This window comes from Ictidomys tridecemlineatus, chromosome 15, assembly GCF_052094955.1.
Source record: "Ictidomys tridecemlineatus isolate mIctTri1 chromosome 15, mIctTri1.hap1, whole genome shotgun sequence".
Lineage (NCBI taxonomy): Eukaryota > Metazoa > Chordata > Mammalia > Rodentia > Sciuridae > Ictidomys > Ictidomys tridecemlineatus.
Window position 1 is genome coordinate 50,419,815 of NC_135491.1, and position 18,821 is coordinate 50,438,635.

The 18,821-nt window shown below is 36.8% G+C and overlaps 1 protein-coding gene across 2 annotated transcripts in view; it reads right to left on the bottom strand.

The window, feature by feature from the left end:
- Cfdp1 (craniofacial development protein 1) overlaps positions 1-18,821 on the bottom strand; it is a 111,073-nt gene that overhangs the window by 79,050 nt on the left and 13,202 nt on the right. Inside the window, exons 2-5 of one of the 2 annotated variants that reach the window (XM_013366564.4) lie at positions 16,782-16,899; positions 14,498-14,708; positions 12,913-13,040; positions 1,827-1,946 (exon numbers count right to left, since the gene is read on the bottom strand). In XM_013366564.4, the coding sequence (XP_013222018.1) occupies positions 1,827-1,946; positions 12,913-13,040; positions 14,498-14,708; positions 16,782-16,899 (577 nt within the window). Of the gene's footprint in view, positions 1-1,826; positions 1,947-12,912; positions 13,041-14,491; positions 14,709-16,781; positions 16,900-18,821 lie in introns of both variants that reach the window. The other variant, XM_005318435.5, reaches the window with a different exon arrangement.

An 18,821-nucleotide genomic window follows, 5' to 3' on the forward strand; every position in this document is an offset into this window, starting at 1 on the left:
AGAACCCCCTCAGACAATACAATGAATAAAAGGCTAAAAACGCACTTCATCAGCCTACAGATTCCTATTTGCTTTTTATCTCAACCCCCACTAAAAACTGTTTATCTTTGTCACCCAGGAGAAGCACATCAATAACTAAAATAAATATTTTATAGAATAAAATATAGCAATATTTTAACTAATAAATGCAAATCACAGATTGAAGGCATGCTGACCCAGGGAACATTAACAGGGCCAGGTCTGGAGAATTCTTCACATTTCCATTAAGTTCTGCTCTTCTATAGAGACATTCATCTGCTTTGAGTCAATTTTACTGTGGTAGCAAGCAGTCAAATCCTTTTTCTTCTGAGATTTCTTTGAACACCATTGATTTCTGCTACCTGGGAGCTCCAATGCACAACAATTAGGTAAGGAAATAAAGATTGGTGCAAGGCAATGTAGCAGAGTGGAAGGAGCTCCCTCCACATCGCCCCACGTTAATCACCAAGGAACATGCTGATCATTGTACTCCCAAGCACCTATAGCTCATGGCCAGAGGACTGAGCGCAGGGAACATGCAGAAGCAATTCTGAGCCAACGTCAGGCCAGAACTGGAGTGAGCTTCTTGGCGCCTCACTCTGCTCTTCATAGTCTCAGTTTCCCAGCAGGGCTGAGTGGCAGCCACTATTAGCAGCAACCTGTTTAAGAACAACCCTTAAACAGCTGCTTTCTCCCTTTCACCTCTTTTCTGGGGCTTCCTGGAATCACCTCTCACATAAATGACTCGACTCGCATGCAAACTTTCGACTCAGGACTGGGCCGACACATCCTAAGAGAGTATGCCAGCATAACACAGGATTGTTTAGAGTCAGGGCTGCAAAAATTAGAAAGACCTGCCCTAGAAAGCTCACCATCTAATAGAAAAATCATCTTTTTTCTTTTTAAATGTAGAAGAAATAAAAAGTTTACTATTTGAACCAAACACAAGTTTGGAGAGAAGGAAGAAGTGACACAGAAGGAAGAAGTAAGGGTCAAAGAAGCCAATTTAGAGACACTTGTTCTATCCCAAACATCTAGGGATATTAAGAACACAGAAATTTCTGCAGGAGTCAGTTGGGTAATCAGAGCTGTGCAGGGGATGTGGTCTGTGTGCAGTCTCGTGGCTGCAGGCTGCCACTTTCTTATTTACTATGATGCTTTATTTTTTACAAAGACTAAAAATTCTAGTCTTCAGCTAAAGATAATTCAAGTTACATAGAAAATACAAAGGAAGAAAACATTAAATTCAAAACAATATGTTAAGAAAACTATCTACAAGTCACCTTTGATTCACCATTTTTCTTTAAGGCAGGGTTTTATTATGTTGCCCAGGCTGGCCTCGAACCCCTGGATTCAAGTGATCTTCCTGCTGCAGCCTCCTGAGTAGCTGGGACTACAGGCACATGCCACTGTGCCTGGCTTGACCTTTTTATGTTCCTTTGAAGTCATGGGGGATGGGAGCGAATACTCAACTCAAATCTTCATTCAAAGTTCTGATGAACTGCTAAATATTATCATTCAAAATTTATTATTTTTAAATATAAACTTTACATGTTCAGCTTTGCGGTCAACACTGTAAACCAGGGCTTCCTTCAGGCTGGAATTAAAGGAGACCTATGGCCCATTTTCCTTTGCCTCTTCCATCTTGGTAAATAGTTCAGCAAAGGCAGCATAGTGTAATAGTTCAGCAGCATAATTCCTTCTCTCAGGAAAGGAGCCATGAGCACTGCAGTTAAGGCAGGTCCTTGCACGGAAAACAGCTTTTCCAAAGTGCCCAGTACACCTGCGATTGAGACTTGAGTACTCACCCTGACCCAGCAGGGATTGACGGCACAGCTGAAGGGACATTAGCCTGTGGTTTTTCTTTCTCATTTTGCTTGAAGAAGGATTTGGCTTCTTTAGATGTAGCATCCACTTCCTTTGTTACCCTGTTCCAAGGAAAAGGAGACATCAAATTCACAAGAGGAATAAAGAGAGAGAAACAAAATCTAGTAAAAAGAGAATGAGAACTAGAAACATATCCATCATAGGGCTTTTAATAAATTCTGGCTGTTGAGTTTTAGGATAAAAGTTTACTACAGTATTCTAGATAAAAGCTTTTTCACTGACTAAAGTTAACAAGTAAAACAACAATGCATATAAATTTTATCTCCCTAAGTCCTCCCGTTACAGCTGTCAGCAAGAAGCACACTCCAGAGTCAGTCTTGTCAGTCTTTCAGTAAAACAATACAAAACCAAAATGTGTGAGTCATGTTCAACCACTCATTCTGAAAAACACTGGCCAAGAATAATGATAGGAAAATCCTATAAATCCACCTTGAGGGAATATAAGTCTATTCACCTTCAAGGACAAATTTTCTTATTAAGGATCATCTCATTCCTGAACCTAGTACTATGTCTTGTATACAAGTGGCACAAAATAATGGTTAAGCTTATAGCCAACATAGGATTGGCCAAACACCACATACCCAGAGGCAAATGAGGAAAAAAAAATGCATGTTTACTGTTGTTACCACCAAGACTGGCATGGTTTGCCACACAGCACCACTCTAGCAACAGATGGCTGACAGTCATGCAGAATGGCCCCAAACAAGCAAGCCAATCTGTATGACAGCACCCTCAAAAGCTCATTCAATTGAGATGACAGGAATTTTGAAGAAGGTGGAGGAGTAAAGCAGGTTGAACCCACCTGAGAGTCTGTTTCAGGAGAACCTAGGCCTCAGATCCCTTTTCCAACTCAATACACAGGCTACTGCCCTCCACTCCCAAGCCAGCAGGACCCTGTTACCCTTTGAAGAAACAAAAACCACAGAAGATCCAGACTCACAAAGGAAAGGACTAAAGCCCATTCTTAAAACAGAATTAAGTGAAAAATCTATTGATTTCTTCCTTTACCATAGCACCTTCTAAGGTCACATGCTCTAGAGGATAGTGTTGCCACCCAACTCATAGTGGAGTCATACCAAAAAGAAATACATATACTACATTTTGCTACTGAGGTGTGGAGTTCATTTGTTACCCAATCCTCACCTCATCTAATGTCACTGCATCAATTCCACTATTATGAATTTCAAAAAGAGAAAACTGGGAGGTTACGATAATAAAAGAAAATTTCCATTAAGTGAAGGATGACATTCCACAAAAAAAAGCAGAAGCCAGGCTCAGGGGTGCACACCCATAATCCCACCTACTCAAGGAGGCTGAGGCAGGAAGATCGAAAATTCCAGGCCAGCCTTGGCAACTAGTGAGACTCTATCTCAAAACCAAACATAAGATCAGGAAATGTAGGCTCAGTGATAGAGCGCCCCTGGGTTCAATCCCCAGTATTAGCGAAAGCCACAGAACACCTGACAAAGCAAAATCATATCAAGGCACAACATCGTGAAATTTTAAAATAATGATGAAAGAAAAGATGAAGATCAAGTGGCCCAAGTTACAGAGAAAGGAAAGCAACACTTATGCAACACATTTTGGTTTTGTGTTTTCTTGTTTTATTGTAAGACTGACATGACTTGTAGCAGGCACCTAATTAAGCATTTTTTGAAAAGCAACCAGATGCAGGCACTATGTTAAGATATTGGATGTGCACAGAAATACAACATGGCTTCTGCCCTTAAGGAGCTCACAGTCCAGCATGACAGCCAACCATGAAATCAAGTTGTGATGCTACATGATATAGAGCGCCACAGAGGGGGCATAAAGAATGTATAACATGTGGAGAAATCTTTATTTCTTAGTGTCAAACTCTTATCCATATTCACTAAAAACATGTTACATAAATTGGTACATTTCTCAGGGCTTTTGATAATTGACACTAATAACAAATTACTCTTCAGATAGTATTCCTAGAAGAACTCCATTTTTAATAAGCAATAATAGATTTGGCTATCAAAATACCTTCAAGGGGCTAGAGATATGGCTTAGGGGTGGATCACTTGCTATATACATGAGACCCTGGGTTCCATCCCCAGCACCACTAAACAAACAGACAAAACAAAAAACAAAATCAAAACCAAAACAAACAAACAAACAAACAAACAAACAAAAAACCTTCAACCCTTCAAGTAGAATAGTTAAGTTATAAACCATTTCATACACAAGAGGGAACCCTTACAGGAAAAGGCCCATTATCAGCAATAACTAATGTAAGTATTTTAAGTAGAAATTCCAATTTAACTTAATTCTCACTCAGTATTTCCTGAAGTTTTTACTTGGGGAGAAACTTTTCCATGACTTATCTTTTCCAAAAGGTGAATCATTTAGGAAAGTCTGAGCTAACTGGCTCAGATGGTTAAACGACAGGGAAAGATAAAAAGTACTATTTCCCCCCATTTCCCAGGGTAAATAAACTATATATTTTTCAAGTAGGGAAAAAAAAAACAGCAAAAACCCCAAATTTAATTAAAACAGTTATTAAAAAAACTAAAAGACTAGCTTTGTACTAACACTACCTTATGCTTATACTTACAAATTCTTCCCAGTCATCACTAGCTTTTTCTCACATTTCTTAAAGGTGTAGTAATGCTCTTAACTTGATACAAAGACAAAAAAGAAAAAGCAGAATGACATCAAGAGATTAAAAGATATGCTAAATCCACACACCAAATCTGTATATGGGTTGTCAATTAAAATTCAGATCTCTCAAGTTCCCTCAAGAGGATTCCTTATAACACCTAAATTTAAGTATAAATAATTTAAGCTTTAAAAAAAAATTGCCAACAATTAATGTTTTTTGTTCTCCTTAGGGGTAGGAGTTATAGAAGACTTTCACTTGCCCTGTCATTTATTTCTTTAACATATGACTTTTTTAAATAATAAGCATTAATTACTTTTCAAGTATAAATAAACACATGCTTGTGAAAGTATGTAATTTATGGAAAAAGTGCCTCCATATTCTTATTTCCTTATTTTCTTTTTGATAGAGACACATCACTGCCCTCTTCTGGGCAAATGGTGGGAATAGTTGACTCACTAATAACCATCCAGTATTTAAAATCACCATGCATTGGTTTTCAAAAACAAAATAAGACATTTGTGATATATAAATATCATATTCATAAACAAGCACATAAAATTTAATTTGATCAGAAATTTAATGATTTTTCATAGCAACAGTTAGTGATCAACTTTCTGTACTCTTTATATAGAAACTTATAAATAAATCTTCCTTTAGGTATCTTGTTTTAAATTTTTTTTTTTTTTAGTTGTAGATGGACACATTATCTTAGTTTTATTTATTTGTTTATTTTTTTATATGTTGCTGAGGATCGAACCCAGTGTTTCACGCATGTGAGGCAAGTGCTCAACCACTGAGCTACAATCCCAGGCCCTTTAGGTATTCGTATGTACCCCAAGACACATGTGAAATAATCCAAGCTGAGAGACTTAACTTCCTAAAATTTTGAAACCTATAATCTTAATGGTACATTAGTACAGTTTCTATACTTCTGTTATAGGATTTCTAAACCATTAAACACTGTCAGTGTTCTGCTACTTATTAATGGACAACTCAAAAGCTTCCAGTATGATTTCTGGAGGCAAAATATATCATTAATTCACATCAATAATTATTTAATGAGTCCCAAAAATGATTAATTACAAAGGAAAAGGGTGTCTTACAATGGAGAATTCTGACAGATATTGCCTTAACTTATCACTACAAACATTAGTGATTGGTAATATTTAATATATTAAATAGTAAATATCCCTGCTGGATGAAAAACACTGCTAATATAGTGTTTTTATCTAACATAATTAATCTGAAAGTAAACATGAGAAAAAAGTGCAACAATCCAAATTGAGGTGCATTCTGCAACACAAATGGTCTAGACTCTCTGTTCATTTAAGACTGGGTCTCGATATATTGCCCAGGCTGACCTTGAGCCTCCCAACTAGCTAAAATTACAGGCCAAGCTGGTAGACTCCGAAAAGATCAAATGCAGCCAGGCAGGGTGGCACATGCCTGTATTCCTAGCAGCTCAGAGAGGCTGAGGTAGGAGGATCAAGAGTTCAAAGCCAGCCTCAGCAACATCAAAGCACTAAGCAACTCAGTGAGACCCTGTCTCTAAATAAAATACAAAAAAGGGCGGGGGCTGTGACTCAGTGGCTGAGTGCCCCTGAGTTCAATCCCCGGGACCCCCCCCCAAAAAAAAGACCAAATGCAGTATTTAATCTTGGGTTAAACCTTGGACTGCATAATATAATTAGCAAGGACATTGCTGAGATAACTGGAGAAAGTCTGAATAGAATTGTGTGGGCAGCCACTCTGAATGACTATGCCTTCCAATCCTGAAGCACGAGGCTCTGACCAATCACTACAGTTCATGGTGACTTGGGTGTTGTCCCAGCTCAGATAGTAAGACTGTAGGCGTACCCGCTGGGGTTGTGTTACACTCACCTGCTCCCTTGTAATCCTACCTCTTCTGCCCTTTTATGGACAGAACTTTCTAAGAACAGTGTCCCTCCAAAAAATAGCCCACTTCCGAACGTGCTCCCTCTCTCTCATTAGCCTCTCGTTGACTTTCTCTTGATCTCCCTTTTGGGGAGCTTGAGGCTGAAAGCCGGGGGAAGCCATCCTGAAGCTTGTGTAAAGGTAATTTGTGTCTGTATTTATTTTACATCATCACAAATTCATATGAGTGACCTTAGTTCAGCTGCCAGTGCTGGACAGGGGCAACAGTATATAGTGATACTCAAAGTAGAGGCTATAAAACTACGTATTATTGGGAAAAAAACTTAAAAACAAAACAAAAAACTACCTGTTACTGGTTCAAGACAAGATGGGTACAGAAATTATGAGTACTTAGAAACCTGTTTAGCAATGTGACAGAGTCACAATATTCAAGACATGATCAGTAGTCACTGCATTAAACAAAATTAATTTAGTTAACATCAAACTTCTGAACTGAGTTGCAGGCAATATAAACTGTTATCCAAAGTAAAACCACATTATAATGGGTATAATATTTTATGGTTATTGTATCACCTGAAATCCAAAAATCTAGTGAAATACAAATTTATGTTATTTTTATAAGCACTTTAATAACCAAGTGTGATTTTTTTTTAAAAACTTAGTTTAAAATTAATAATTAATTTAAGAAAGTAAAATTGGCATTATTTTTATTCCTAGTTTATTAATGACAAAACAAAGTCTTGCCCTGCTGAATGTTTCTGAAAAGAAATCATACACCTTTTTCTGAATGCAGCAACAGTAGTAAACCAGAACACTAATCAATATCATATGGGCTTGACTATGATCTTTCATATACTGAGTCTGGATTTTGATCATACAGTGATAAAATTATAGTGAGTTCTTTTCAGAGATGTTCTGGCTAATGGAGCAATGAATCCAATAAACTTCAGGAGTGTTTATACAAAACATAGAGAAATAAGTTCAAAATTAAAAGAATTCTTTCAAAGGGAGTACTCAGGCCAGGTATGGTGGCAGATGCCTATAATCCCAGCAGCTTGAGAGGCTGAGGCAGGAGGATTTCGAGTTCAAAGCCAGCCTCAGCAATTTAGTGAGGCCCAAAGCAACTCAGTGAGACCCTGTCTCTAATAAAATACAAGAAAGGGCTGGGGATGTGGTTCAGTGGTTGAGCACCCTTGGGTTTATTCCCTAGAAGGAAGAAAGAAGAAAGAAGGGGGGAGGAGGAGGGGGAGGGGAAGGAGGGGGAAGGGGAGGAGGGGGAGGAGAGGAGGGGGAGGAGAGGAGGGGGAGGAGGGGGAGGGGGAGAGGGGGGGGAGAAGGAGGAAATAGATGTAAAATTTTACACATTAACAGTGCACTGAGGTCTTCTAACAAAGGACAGTTGCTTTGTCTTTTGAGAGAGAAGCACATTTGTTTGCTAAAACTAAAAAAAAAAAAAACCCATTGTCTAGATATGAGAAAAAGACTATCAATGAGTCTGCTTTGAAACATCAATAAATTCAAAGGTGATTCTAGTGTAACTTTCCAATGACAATACAGCTTGATGTATTCAGGCTTATAATACTAAGAAAACTATAATACTAAAACTTATAATACTAAAAAAATAAAATTAACAAAGTACTTTTTTCAATGCAACTTGCAGAATGTCAGCTATTGCTAACATGAACATTCCTTTATTATATCTGTGATTTAAACAGAAAGGTAATGCAAAGTATTCTATGTAATAAAACTAGGATCACATCCTCAACAGAGGTGGTTGGTTTGTTTTGGTATTGGAGACTGAACCCAGGGATGCTTAACCACTAGGCGACATCAATTAAAAAAATCCTTTTTATTTTTTAGTTTGAGACAGGGTCTTGCTAACTGCTTAGGCTGGCTTTGAACTTGACATCCTCCTGCTTCAGCCCTTGAGCTGCTGGGATTATAGGTGTGTACCACCGTGCCCAGCTCAACAGATGTGGTTTGGAGTGTGTTTGAAGAAGTATATTTTAATGTTGCAATTGCAAGAGAGGAAAACACTTTGGATTAGGAGTTTGTATTGGAAGAACAAATAAATACACTGCTTTCATCATCAAGAAAAATCTTGCTATCAAAGGAAAACTAAAAAATAAAGCAAAAAATGAAGACACTATACTTAGTAAAGTAGTAAAAATTGAGAATTATGTAAGGGTAGTATACTTAATTATACTTAATTTAAAAAAATTTTTTTAATTGAAGGTGGACACGATACCTTTATTTTATTCATTTATATGTAGTGCTGAGGACTGAACCCAGGGTCTCACACATACTAAGTGAGTACTCTACCACTAAGCCACAATCCCATCCCTTAATTTTTAAATTATTCTCTTAATATTGATCAACTAAAAACTTGTATGCTGAGGTATAATGGTTATGAAAGGAAAAAATTCTGTTGAGAATGATGAACTACAAAGTAAACAGTGTTTTTAAAAGGAAAAAAAAGACAGGTGGGCAGGGGTTATGGCTTTAGTGATAGAGCACTTGCCAGGAATGTGTGAAGCCCTGGGCTCAATTCTCAGCACCACACACAAATAAATAAATTACATGAAGGTCCATCAATGACTAAAAAAAATTAAAAAACAAACAAAATCTCAGATGATCCCCAATTAGCACAATTTGCTTTAGCCATTATTGTTTTAAATAATCTTATTATTTTAAATAATCTTAGTTCTATGCAAGAAAGCAATTCATCATACTTTTCAGTAGCAAATAAATTATAAGGGTAAAAATGAGTTATAAGCCTGAAGGAAAAAAAGTTTCTACATATTGACATGTTTCACAGAATGTTTTCAATTTTATTTTCTATCAAAAGAATATCCATGGGCTGGGGCTGTAGCTCAGCGGAGAGCACTTGCCTCACATGTGCGTGGCACTGGGTTTGATCCTCAGCACCACATACAAATAAAATAAAGGCATTCTGTCCACCTATAACTACAAAAAACTAAAACTAAAAAAAAAAAAAAAAAAAGAATATCCATGCAGAGGAAATTCATGCATCCAGAATTCTTTATTTCCCCCACTAAAACATATCTTAAATTTAACTCTAACTTCCATGGGATAAATATTAGAAATGGCTATTTATATATTTTTTTAAATATCTTTATTTTTATGTGATGCTGAAGATCAAACCCAGTGCCTCACATATGCAAGACAAGTACTCTGCCACTGAGCCCCAATCCCAGCCCCAGAAATGGTTATTGAAGAAGAATTAAAGATGAAGCTGGGCGCAGTGATGCACGTCTGTAATCCCAGAACTCGGGAGGCTGAGACAGGAGGATCACAAGTTCAAAGCCATTCTCAGCAATGATGAGGCACTAAGCAACTCAGTGAGACGCTGTCTCTAAATAAAATACAAATAGGACTGGGGATGTGGCTCAGTGGTAGAGTGCCCTTGGGTTCAAACCCCAGTATCAAAAAAAAGAATTAAAGATGAACTTTGAAAATACAATATCATTAGTTTCATTCTGCATAAAAGTAAAAATAAAAATCCTGAACTTAATGAAACTGCTTTAAAGTGTAGACTTCCATTCCCATGAAAATATACTGAGTTTCTTTATGATGACTGGAATTGGGGGGGGTGTTGTTTTGTGGTGACGGGGAGTCAAACCTAGAACCTCAAGCATGGTAGGCAAGTACTTTACCACTAAGCTACATGCCCAACCCAAATCCAGAACCAACACAAATCCAGACACGAGGATGCACACCTGTAATCCCAGCTACTCAGTAGGCTAAGGCAGGAGGATCCCAAGTTCAAAGCCAGCCAGGGCAAAATTAGCAAGATTCTGTCTCAAACAATAAAATAAAAAGGCAGCCAGGCAAGGTGCTATACACCTGTAATTCCTATGATGTAGGAGGATTAGGAGTTCAAAGCAGCCTCAGCAATTTAATGAGGTCCTGTCTCAAATCAAAAAATAAAAAGGGGGCTGGGGATGTGGCTCAAGCGGTAGCACGCTTGCCTGGCATTCGTGCGGCCCAGGTTCGATCCTCAGCATCACATACAAACAAAAATGTTGTGTCTGCCGAAAACTAAAAAATAAATATTAAAAAAAATTCTCTCTTAAAAAAAATAAATAAATAAATAAAAATAAAAAGGGCTGGGATGTTGGGCTGGGATTGTGGCTCAGCGGTACAGTGTTCCCTTATCGTGTGAGGCCCTCGGTTTGATCCTCAGCACCACATAAAAATAAATAAATAAATAAAATAAAGGTGTTGTGTCCAACTACAACTAAAAAATATATATTTAAACAACAACAACAACAACAAAAAAGGGCTGGGATGTTGAATGATTTCCTACCATGTGCAATGCCCTGGATTCAATCCCCCAATATAGGAAATAAGAAGAAAAAAATAAAAGAGGAAAGGGGCACAGAAATAATAAACATATACATTTCCCACAGGATAGACCTGTGACCAATCCAACTTATATTAGACAAATTATAAAAAATAAATTCTCACAATAGAAACTTTAAATATTAAAACAGTATTATTCAGAATGTGTGTCTGATGTTTGTGAACTAATATTTCACTCTATTTATTTTGTTTCAATTACAGAATAATAAAAGGTGCAACAGTGGTTCTTATCTGTATTAATCATCCACATTCACACTTTCAATGAACAGCCTGTATTCTTTTCAAATTACTTAGGGTTTTTTTTCTCTATTGTAGTGGAGTTTAAATCCAATGCCTTGCATGTGCTAGATAAGCACTCTCCACGAGCAATAAATATCCCCAGACCTTTTTATTTCATTTTATGATGGGGCTCGCTAAATTGCTGGTCTGAAACTTGCAATCCTCCTGCCTCAGCCTCTTGAGTAGTGGCAAGAAATATCATATGTCGTTGCTTTGGTTCATTTTTGTCTCCAATACTGAAATGGAATTTTATGTTTGTTAACTATTATAAAAAACTGGGGCTTGTATTTTATATATCTTTTAAAATTATTTTTCTAGCAATTTCTTTTTATTGTGTTTTACAAAAATATTTGCAACACATTGAACAATTTAAATCATAAAAGAGTAAGCTAATGTTAAATTTACTGATGTAAGTGCTATATTAGGTTACAAAGAAGAATATCTTTGTTTTTAGGAGACATGTTAAAATACTAAGAAGGAAGTATTACAATGTATAAAAGTCATTCTCAGATGGCTCCTATAAGGTTAAAAAAAAAACAAAAAACAAATAAATCCACATAGTAATAGAGAGGCAAAACATTAGCCATTGGTGGATCTGACTACTGTGAGTATTGTAATATAACAGTTAATACCAAATTCTGTTTTCCAAAATGTATTTTCACTGTATATAATACAGTTGGCCTTCTGTATCAGTGGGTTCTCATCTGGTAGATTCAACCAAGTATAGATAGAAAACATTCAGGAAAAAAAAAAACTGCATCAGTGCAGAACATGTACAGACATTTTTCCTTGTCATTATTCCCTAAACAATACAGCTATTAACATAATATTTACATTGTATTAGGTATTACAAGTAATTTGGAGGTGATTTAATTTATATAGGAGGTTATACTTAAGTTATATGCAAAGACTATGCCATTTTTATTTGAGACTTGAGCATCTACAATCTTTGGCATTCTCAGGAGGTCCTGGAACCAATCTCCCACAGATACTGAGGGATAACTGTAATTGTCAGAAAACAGGTATCATTTTCAAGAATAATTTCAGCCCAGGTGTAGTGGCATTGTAAATTCCAGCAACTCAAGGGCCAAGGCAGGATTGTGAGTATAAAGACAGACTTAGCAACTTTAGCAAGGCCTGTCTCAAAACAAAAATGCAAAAGGGCTGGGAATGTAGTTAATCCCCAGTACCACACACACACACACACACACACACACACAAAAAAAAAAAAAAAAAAAAAATTAGGGGAAAGTCTATTTTCAGAGAGTTCCTAATTTGTTACTGTCAAAGAAAATAAATGAAACCAACTATAGAATTACTTATTGGCATTTCATCTGTTCTCATTTAGCTCAAAATGATAGATTTGCTATTTTCACATAATAAATTTAAGTAAATGAGAGAAAATTCCAGGCATGTAGCTCTTACCTATAACAGCCAGAAGGCTAAAGTTGTCATGACACTAAGCCTTACTATTTTCCTAAAGTATAGTAAACAAACCTTACAACCCAATTCAAACAATAATACTGAGGAAGGAAACAATACTGGAATCAAATTTCTCTTTTCAATTCTTATCTGATTTCAGAGACCTCACTGTGGATTCTATTTCACAGTTGAGGAAAGTAATGACGACTTACACAAAGTCACAAAGCACAGCAATGAGCAAGTAGAAATATAGACTCTTCTGATTTTAGTTGGACTGAGGCTGTATTGCTATAGTGTGCTGATTTTAGTTGGACTGAGAAAAGATGTCTAATACCATTTAGAAAGTTGCTCATTTTGAAAAGCGTAAATTTTAAAGTTTGTTAAGATTCTCTTACCTCACTTCTTCACCAGCAAAATCAAACACTTTGGTGATTTTAACTTTTTCGGTTTCTTTAGGTTTCTCTAGCTCCTCTGCTTTGACCAACAATTTACTTGAACTCATCTCTTCAGTCTCCTCTCCTGTCTATGGAAAAAAGCAAGAAATGCAATTAGTTTCATCAAAGTATGAACCTATAAGAGTCATCTAAACATGCTGCTTATGATTATTCTCAATGTTTCATCTCTAATTACTCAATGATTTCTTTATTGGGAATTTATTTGATTAAAAGGCTTCAGGGTTTTTTTTGAAGAACAGCTGAGATATGATCCCAAGGCAATTTTTTTTAAAAATTTTAGTTGTAGTTGGACACAATACCTTTATTTTACTTATTTATATTTATGTGGTGCTGAAGACTGAACCCAGTGCTTCGCACATGCTAGGCAAGCACTCTACCACTGAGCCACAGCCCAGTGCCCCCAAGGCAATTTTTAAAGTTTGAGATTTGTGTCCAGTAGGTAGTTTTATTTTAAGGCAATATAATTGAAAAAAATAAACTCACTGTCATCAGTGAACACTGTCTGTAAGTCCACCATATAGCTTGTCCTTAAGCTGATTTTTCAATAATCGTCTTTCTGTTCTAATCTTACCCTTTCTGTTCAAATCTTAATATTTGTTTTATTTTATTAGAACATTATAATTATACATAGTAGCTGAATTCATCCGGACAAAATCACATGCATAGAATTTGATTTCAGTTCATGATCTCCTCTTTTCCTCCCATCCTCCCCCATCCCCTGCTCTGCACTGCTTCTCCTTCCTCTACTCTGCTAGATTTCCTTTTGTTCATCTATTTTTATTGGTTCTTTTTAGTTATACATACAGGGGAAATTCCCTGTGGTGTATTTATATATACACATAGTATGATTTTTTAAGAATTCACTCCGTACTACCTCCCCTTTCCTGTCCCTGTTCTGCCTCTTGATCGTCTATGCTACTGATCTTCCCTATATCTTTATGTTATCCTATCCTTACTTCTTCCTTTCCTTTATTTTACTCTAACTTCCACAAATGAAAGAAAACATTTGACCTTTGAGTTTCTGAGTCTGGTTTATTTTACTTAGCATGATGTTCTCCATTTCCATTAACTAGCAAATGCCATAAATTCATTCCTCTTTATGGCTGAGTAAAATTGCTTTGTGTATATATACCATAATTTCTTCATTCATTCATTGACAAACATCTGGGTTGATTCCATAATTTAGCGATTACGTAGCTATTAACAATGAGGTGGCTGTATTGCTATAGTGTGCTGATTTTAGTTCTTTTGGAAAACCAACAAAGTGTAGGATAGCTGGGTCACATAGTGGTTCCATTTCCAGTTTTTTTTTAGGAATCTCCATACTGAGAAAGGCTTCTTTTCATAAAATATAGAGTGCTTTTGCTTTCCACTAGTAAAGTTACTATCAAAAGGCATCTATCTAGTCTGCTTTCTGTTTAAGATTCAAATCTCAGTTTATAAATTAAAAAAAAAAAATTATCTGGGAACCCTAGGGTATTTCTGGAGATGCTATCATACCATTCATCTCCAGCCTTACCTTCACCTGTGTACTAGAGGGCAATTTTGATTTTGGTCCCACGTCGTTGAGGAAGCTGGCCCAGAGCTCATCCTCCTTCTTTTTCCTTGCATCCTCTGATCCAGTCCCTTTTTCCTGTTCTTCTGTTTCATCTTCCTCCTCACTGCTACTTCCTCCAGATTCAGCCTTGGCATCTTCTTCTTCCTCTTCTAACAAGAGGCCACTTTGTTTTCTCTTCCTAATCATCAACAGTCACAAGAAAAGCAAGATAAGACAGATAAGGCAAAATGTTTTGTTACCCCTTCCTCAATTCCAAATGTAATTCTGTATACCTGAAAAAAAATTTTAGATCTGGGACTACTAGATCTAGGGGGGGTGGGGAACAGAAAAGATAAACTAAAATTTTATAGAAGAATTGAGCTCTTACTGTTAGCATCTTCCCCAATCACTTGGAATCATTATATAGTGTTCTAAGTCAGGACTAGCTATTTTCATTTAAAAACAAACAAAACAAAACCCAAAATCACCTCACAGAATTAATCTGTTCAAAACAGTGTTTTTGTTTTTGAACTGGGGATTAAACCCAGAGGTACTTTACCATAAGTCACATCCCCAGTCCTGTTTTTAAATTTGGAGACAAGGTCTAAGTTGCATAGGACCTTGCTAAGTTGATTAGGATCTCGCTTAGTTGCGGAGGCTGGCCTTGAATGTGCAATCTCCCTGCCTCAACCTTCTTGACTCTGTGATTACAAGAATGTGCCACTGTACCCAGCTATTTGTGTTATTTCTTCTAGAAGTTCTCAGGGAAAAATATATATCAGTGTTTTGTTCTACTTTCTGAAGATATAAAAGCTGGAATAGAGACAAAAGAACTAGGTCCCAAGTGGCTGGGGTATGGCTCAGTGGTAGAACACTTGCCTCCCACGTGTGAGGCACTGGGTTTGATCCTCAGCATCACATAAAAGTAAATAAACAAAATAAGGATACTGTGTCCATATATAACTAAAAAATATTAAAAAAAAGAACCAGGCCCAAGACTTATAAAATATATTGCTTTCACTAATACTTTGATTTTAAGTGAATTATCTAAATCTAAAATTCTTTTTTTCCTTTTTATCAATATAATCTGCTTTTTGCTTCAATGCCCAGGAAAACAAAAAGCAGTGAAGTAAAACACTTCCATAGAAGATGTCCCCGAATTAAATTACCTATCAAAATTTTCCTAATTCTGATGGAAATGTAATTCAGTATAGGCTTATGAAAGAAAAATTGCTAAGTCAGGCATGGTTGCGCACGCCTATAACCCCAGTAGCTTGGGAGGCTGAGCAAGGAGGATATTAGCCTCAGCAAAAGCAAGGCGCTAAACAACTCAAGGAGACCCTGTCTCTAAAAGAAAATACAAAATAGGGCTGGGGATGTGGCTCAGTGGATGAGTGCCCCCCTGAGTTCAATCCCTGGTACCAAAAAAAAAAAAAAGATTGCTAAAAAAAAAATTGAACTGCACATAACCTTAGATCAAACAATTCTACATGTACAAATCTGACTTACATGTATACAAAGACATGTACAAAAACTATTTACTACAAAAACTAGATATGATCTAAATGTTCCTCAATGAGAGGATGCGCAAGTCAAGTAAGGCCTGTCCGTGCAATGTATGTTTAAATGTACTGCGGTGGTACCACTTCCAACTTGTAAAACAATGACAGTGAAAAACAATACAGAGTGTTGTTGTAAAATACAGGGTAGGACATATATATCCTTATTATACACGGACAGAACAACTTTGGTAACATTCTTCTTCAACATATATAGGACATATATATATCCTTGTTATACACGGAGAGAATATCTTTGGTAACATTCTTCTTCAAGGCTAGAAACAAGGTATACATTAATAGTTTTGCTTTAACCATATACACATTTTACTTATTAGGCTTTTTTGTTTAATTAAAACCTAAATATTTTGCCAGATATGTTGGTACACTCCTGTAATCCCAGCAACTCAAAACGCTGAGGCAAAAGGATCGCAAGTTCAAGGCAAGGCCAGCCCAGGTTAACACCCCTGGGATTCAATCCCCAGTAGCAACCACACAAAAATAAGTAAATAAATTAAAATAAACCTAAAAATTTTAAAGCTTATCAGAGACCAAGAATTTATTTCTAAAATACCAGCAAATGTTTTCTCCAAAAAAAAGGGGGGGGGTCAGAAACCCTGGCCATAAGAAATCTTATCATCAAACTAATCTCAGCAATTAGGATGACTGTAGCACAAGCCCCTGACTTCTAGGGAATTTGAGAGCAACATCACCTGGCCGGAATGCTCTGAGCCTTTCTCTGTTTCCCTTTCGGTTTCTGTGCCTGCTCTTCACCATCCACTTCATCTTCCTTCACTAATTCATTTACGTCATCTTCACTATACTCTCCACCTGAAAATCACATAACAGGGTGGTCAGACAGATAGGAAAGAAAGATTTTTCACATCAAGATAAAACATTTTCATTAAAAAAAAAAAAGTCCTGTATTTTTCCTCATTCTTAATCTAACATATCATTTCCTTAGGGAAGACTTCTCTATCCCTGGAGACTAGGCTGTTTTCCTAATCCTTGGCTTCCACAGCAGTCCTTATTTCCCCTCCCTAATTCATTCCCATATAGTAAAGGTTTGCAATTTCTGCTATACTGTTGTTCACTCTTTGAAGTCATGGACACTGCCTGTCTTGATATGTAAATATTTGCTTAACAAATGAGTGAATGAACAAATGAATGGACATTCTAAGTCTACTAATATACTTTTTGAAGAAGAAATTAATGTTACCATCTCATCTCAGATATAATAACAAAGACACATTGTCTTGTCCACAAATGGGGTTTAGAAAGAAACTTAAAAGACTTTCAGTTAAATATAGCAGAAAAAACAAACACATATGTTTTTGTTTCTATCTTCAGACACTGATATTCAGGGGTTCCCAGCAAGTGTTGTCTAGATGCCCAGTCTGGCCACCCTCTGTGGACACCAGTCAATAAACCAAACCTACAAAGAGGTTCAACTTCTATTTGAAGTGCACACACCAAATGTACAGCTGAAATGAATCTCATATAGAGCTCCACGAAATGACACACAGTAAAACAGGACGCAGCTTGAGGAACAAAACATGGCCAGCATCCCAGAAGGTCCCCTGTATCTGCTTCCAGTCACCACTCACTGTCCCCACTCCAAAGGTAACCACTATCTTGCATTTAACACCACAGGTTAGTTTTTGCCTGTTTTTTGAACTTTAACCAAACAGAGGCCTCAATGTACTTTTTTGTCTAACTCAACAGTATGCCTGTGAGACACTATATTGCTACAACTCGCTGTAGTTTATACATTCCGTTCCTGAACAGTATTTCACTGTATGACTACACCACAAGTTATTTATATATTCTATTGTTGAAGGACATTTGGGTTATTTCCTCTTTGGAGCTGTTTTGATACTCCTATATACATCTAATCAGCTTTTAAGTACTTCACTCTCAATGAATCAATGACCCCCAAACACCTGAGGAAAGCCTCCAACATGACAGGCAAGATTCAAAGAGAAGAAAATAAGAGGAAATAATCAATGCAGGAATCAAAGTGGAAAAAAACCACCAAAAACCTTTATAATTAATATCCTCAAAAAGATCAGAGAGGGCTGTGTTTGTAGTTCAGAGGTAGAGTGCTTGCCCAGCATGCGTGAACTGGGTTCAATCCTTAGCAACACATAAAAATAAAATATTGTGTCCACCTATAACTAAAAAATAAATATTATTTTAAAAAAAAGATATAAGAAGAAATGGGCTGGGGTTGTGACTCAGTTCAATTTTCAGCACCACATATAAATAAATAAAATAAATAGGCTGGGCATGGTGGTGTACGCCTGTAATCCCAGCAACTTGGGAGGCTGAGGCAGGAGGATTGCAAGTTCAAAGCTTGCCCCAGCAACTTAGCAAGGCCTTAAGCAACTCAGGGAGACTCTGTCTCTAATAAAATATAAAAAAGGGCTGGGGAGGCTGGGGTTGTGGCTCAGCGGTGGAGCACTCACTTCACACATGTGAGATCCTGGGTTCGATCCTCAGCACCACATAAAAATGAATAAGCAAAATAAAGATATTGTGTCCATGTATAACTAAAAAAATATTTAAAGGGGGGGCGGGGCTAAGGATGTGGCTCGGTGGCTAAGTGCCCCCAGGTTCAATCACTGGTACCAACATAAACCAACAGATAAATAGATAAATAAGTAAATAAAGGTCCATCAGCAACTAAAATTTTTTTTTTAAAAAAAGGTAAGAGAAATGGTAGTATCCATGAAATAAGATGACTTAATTTA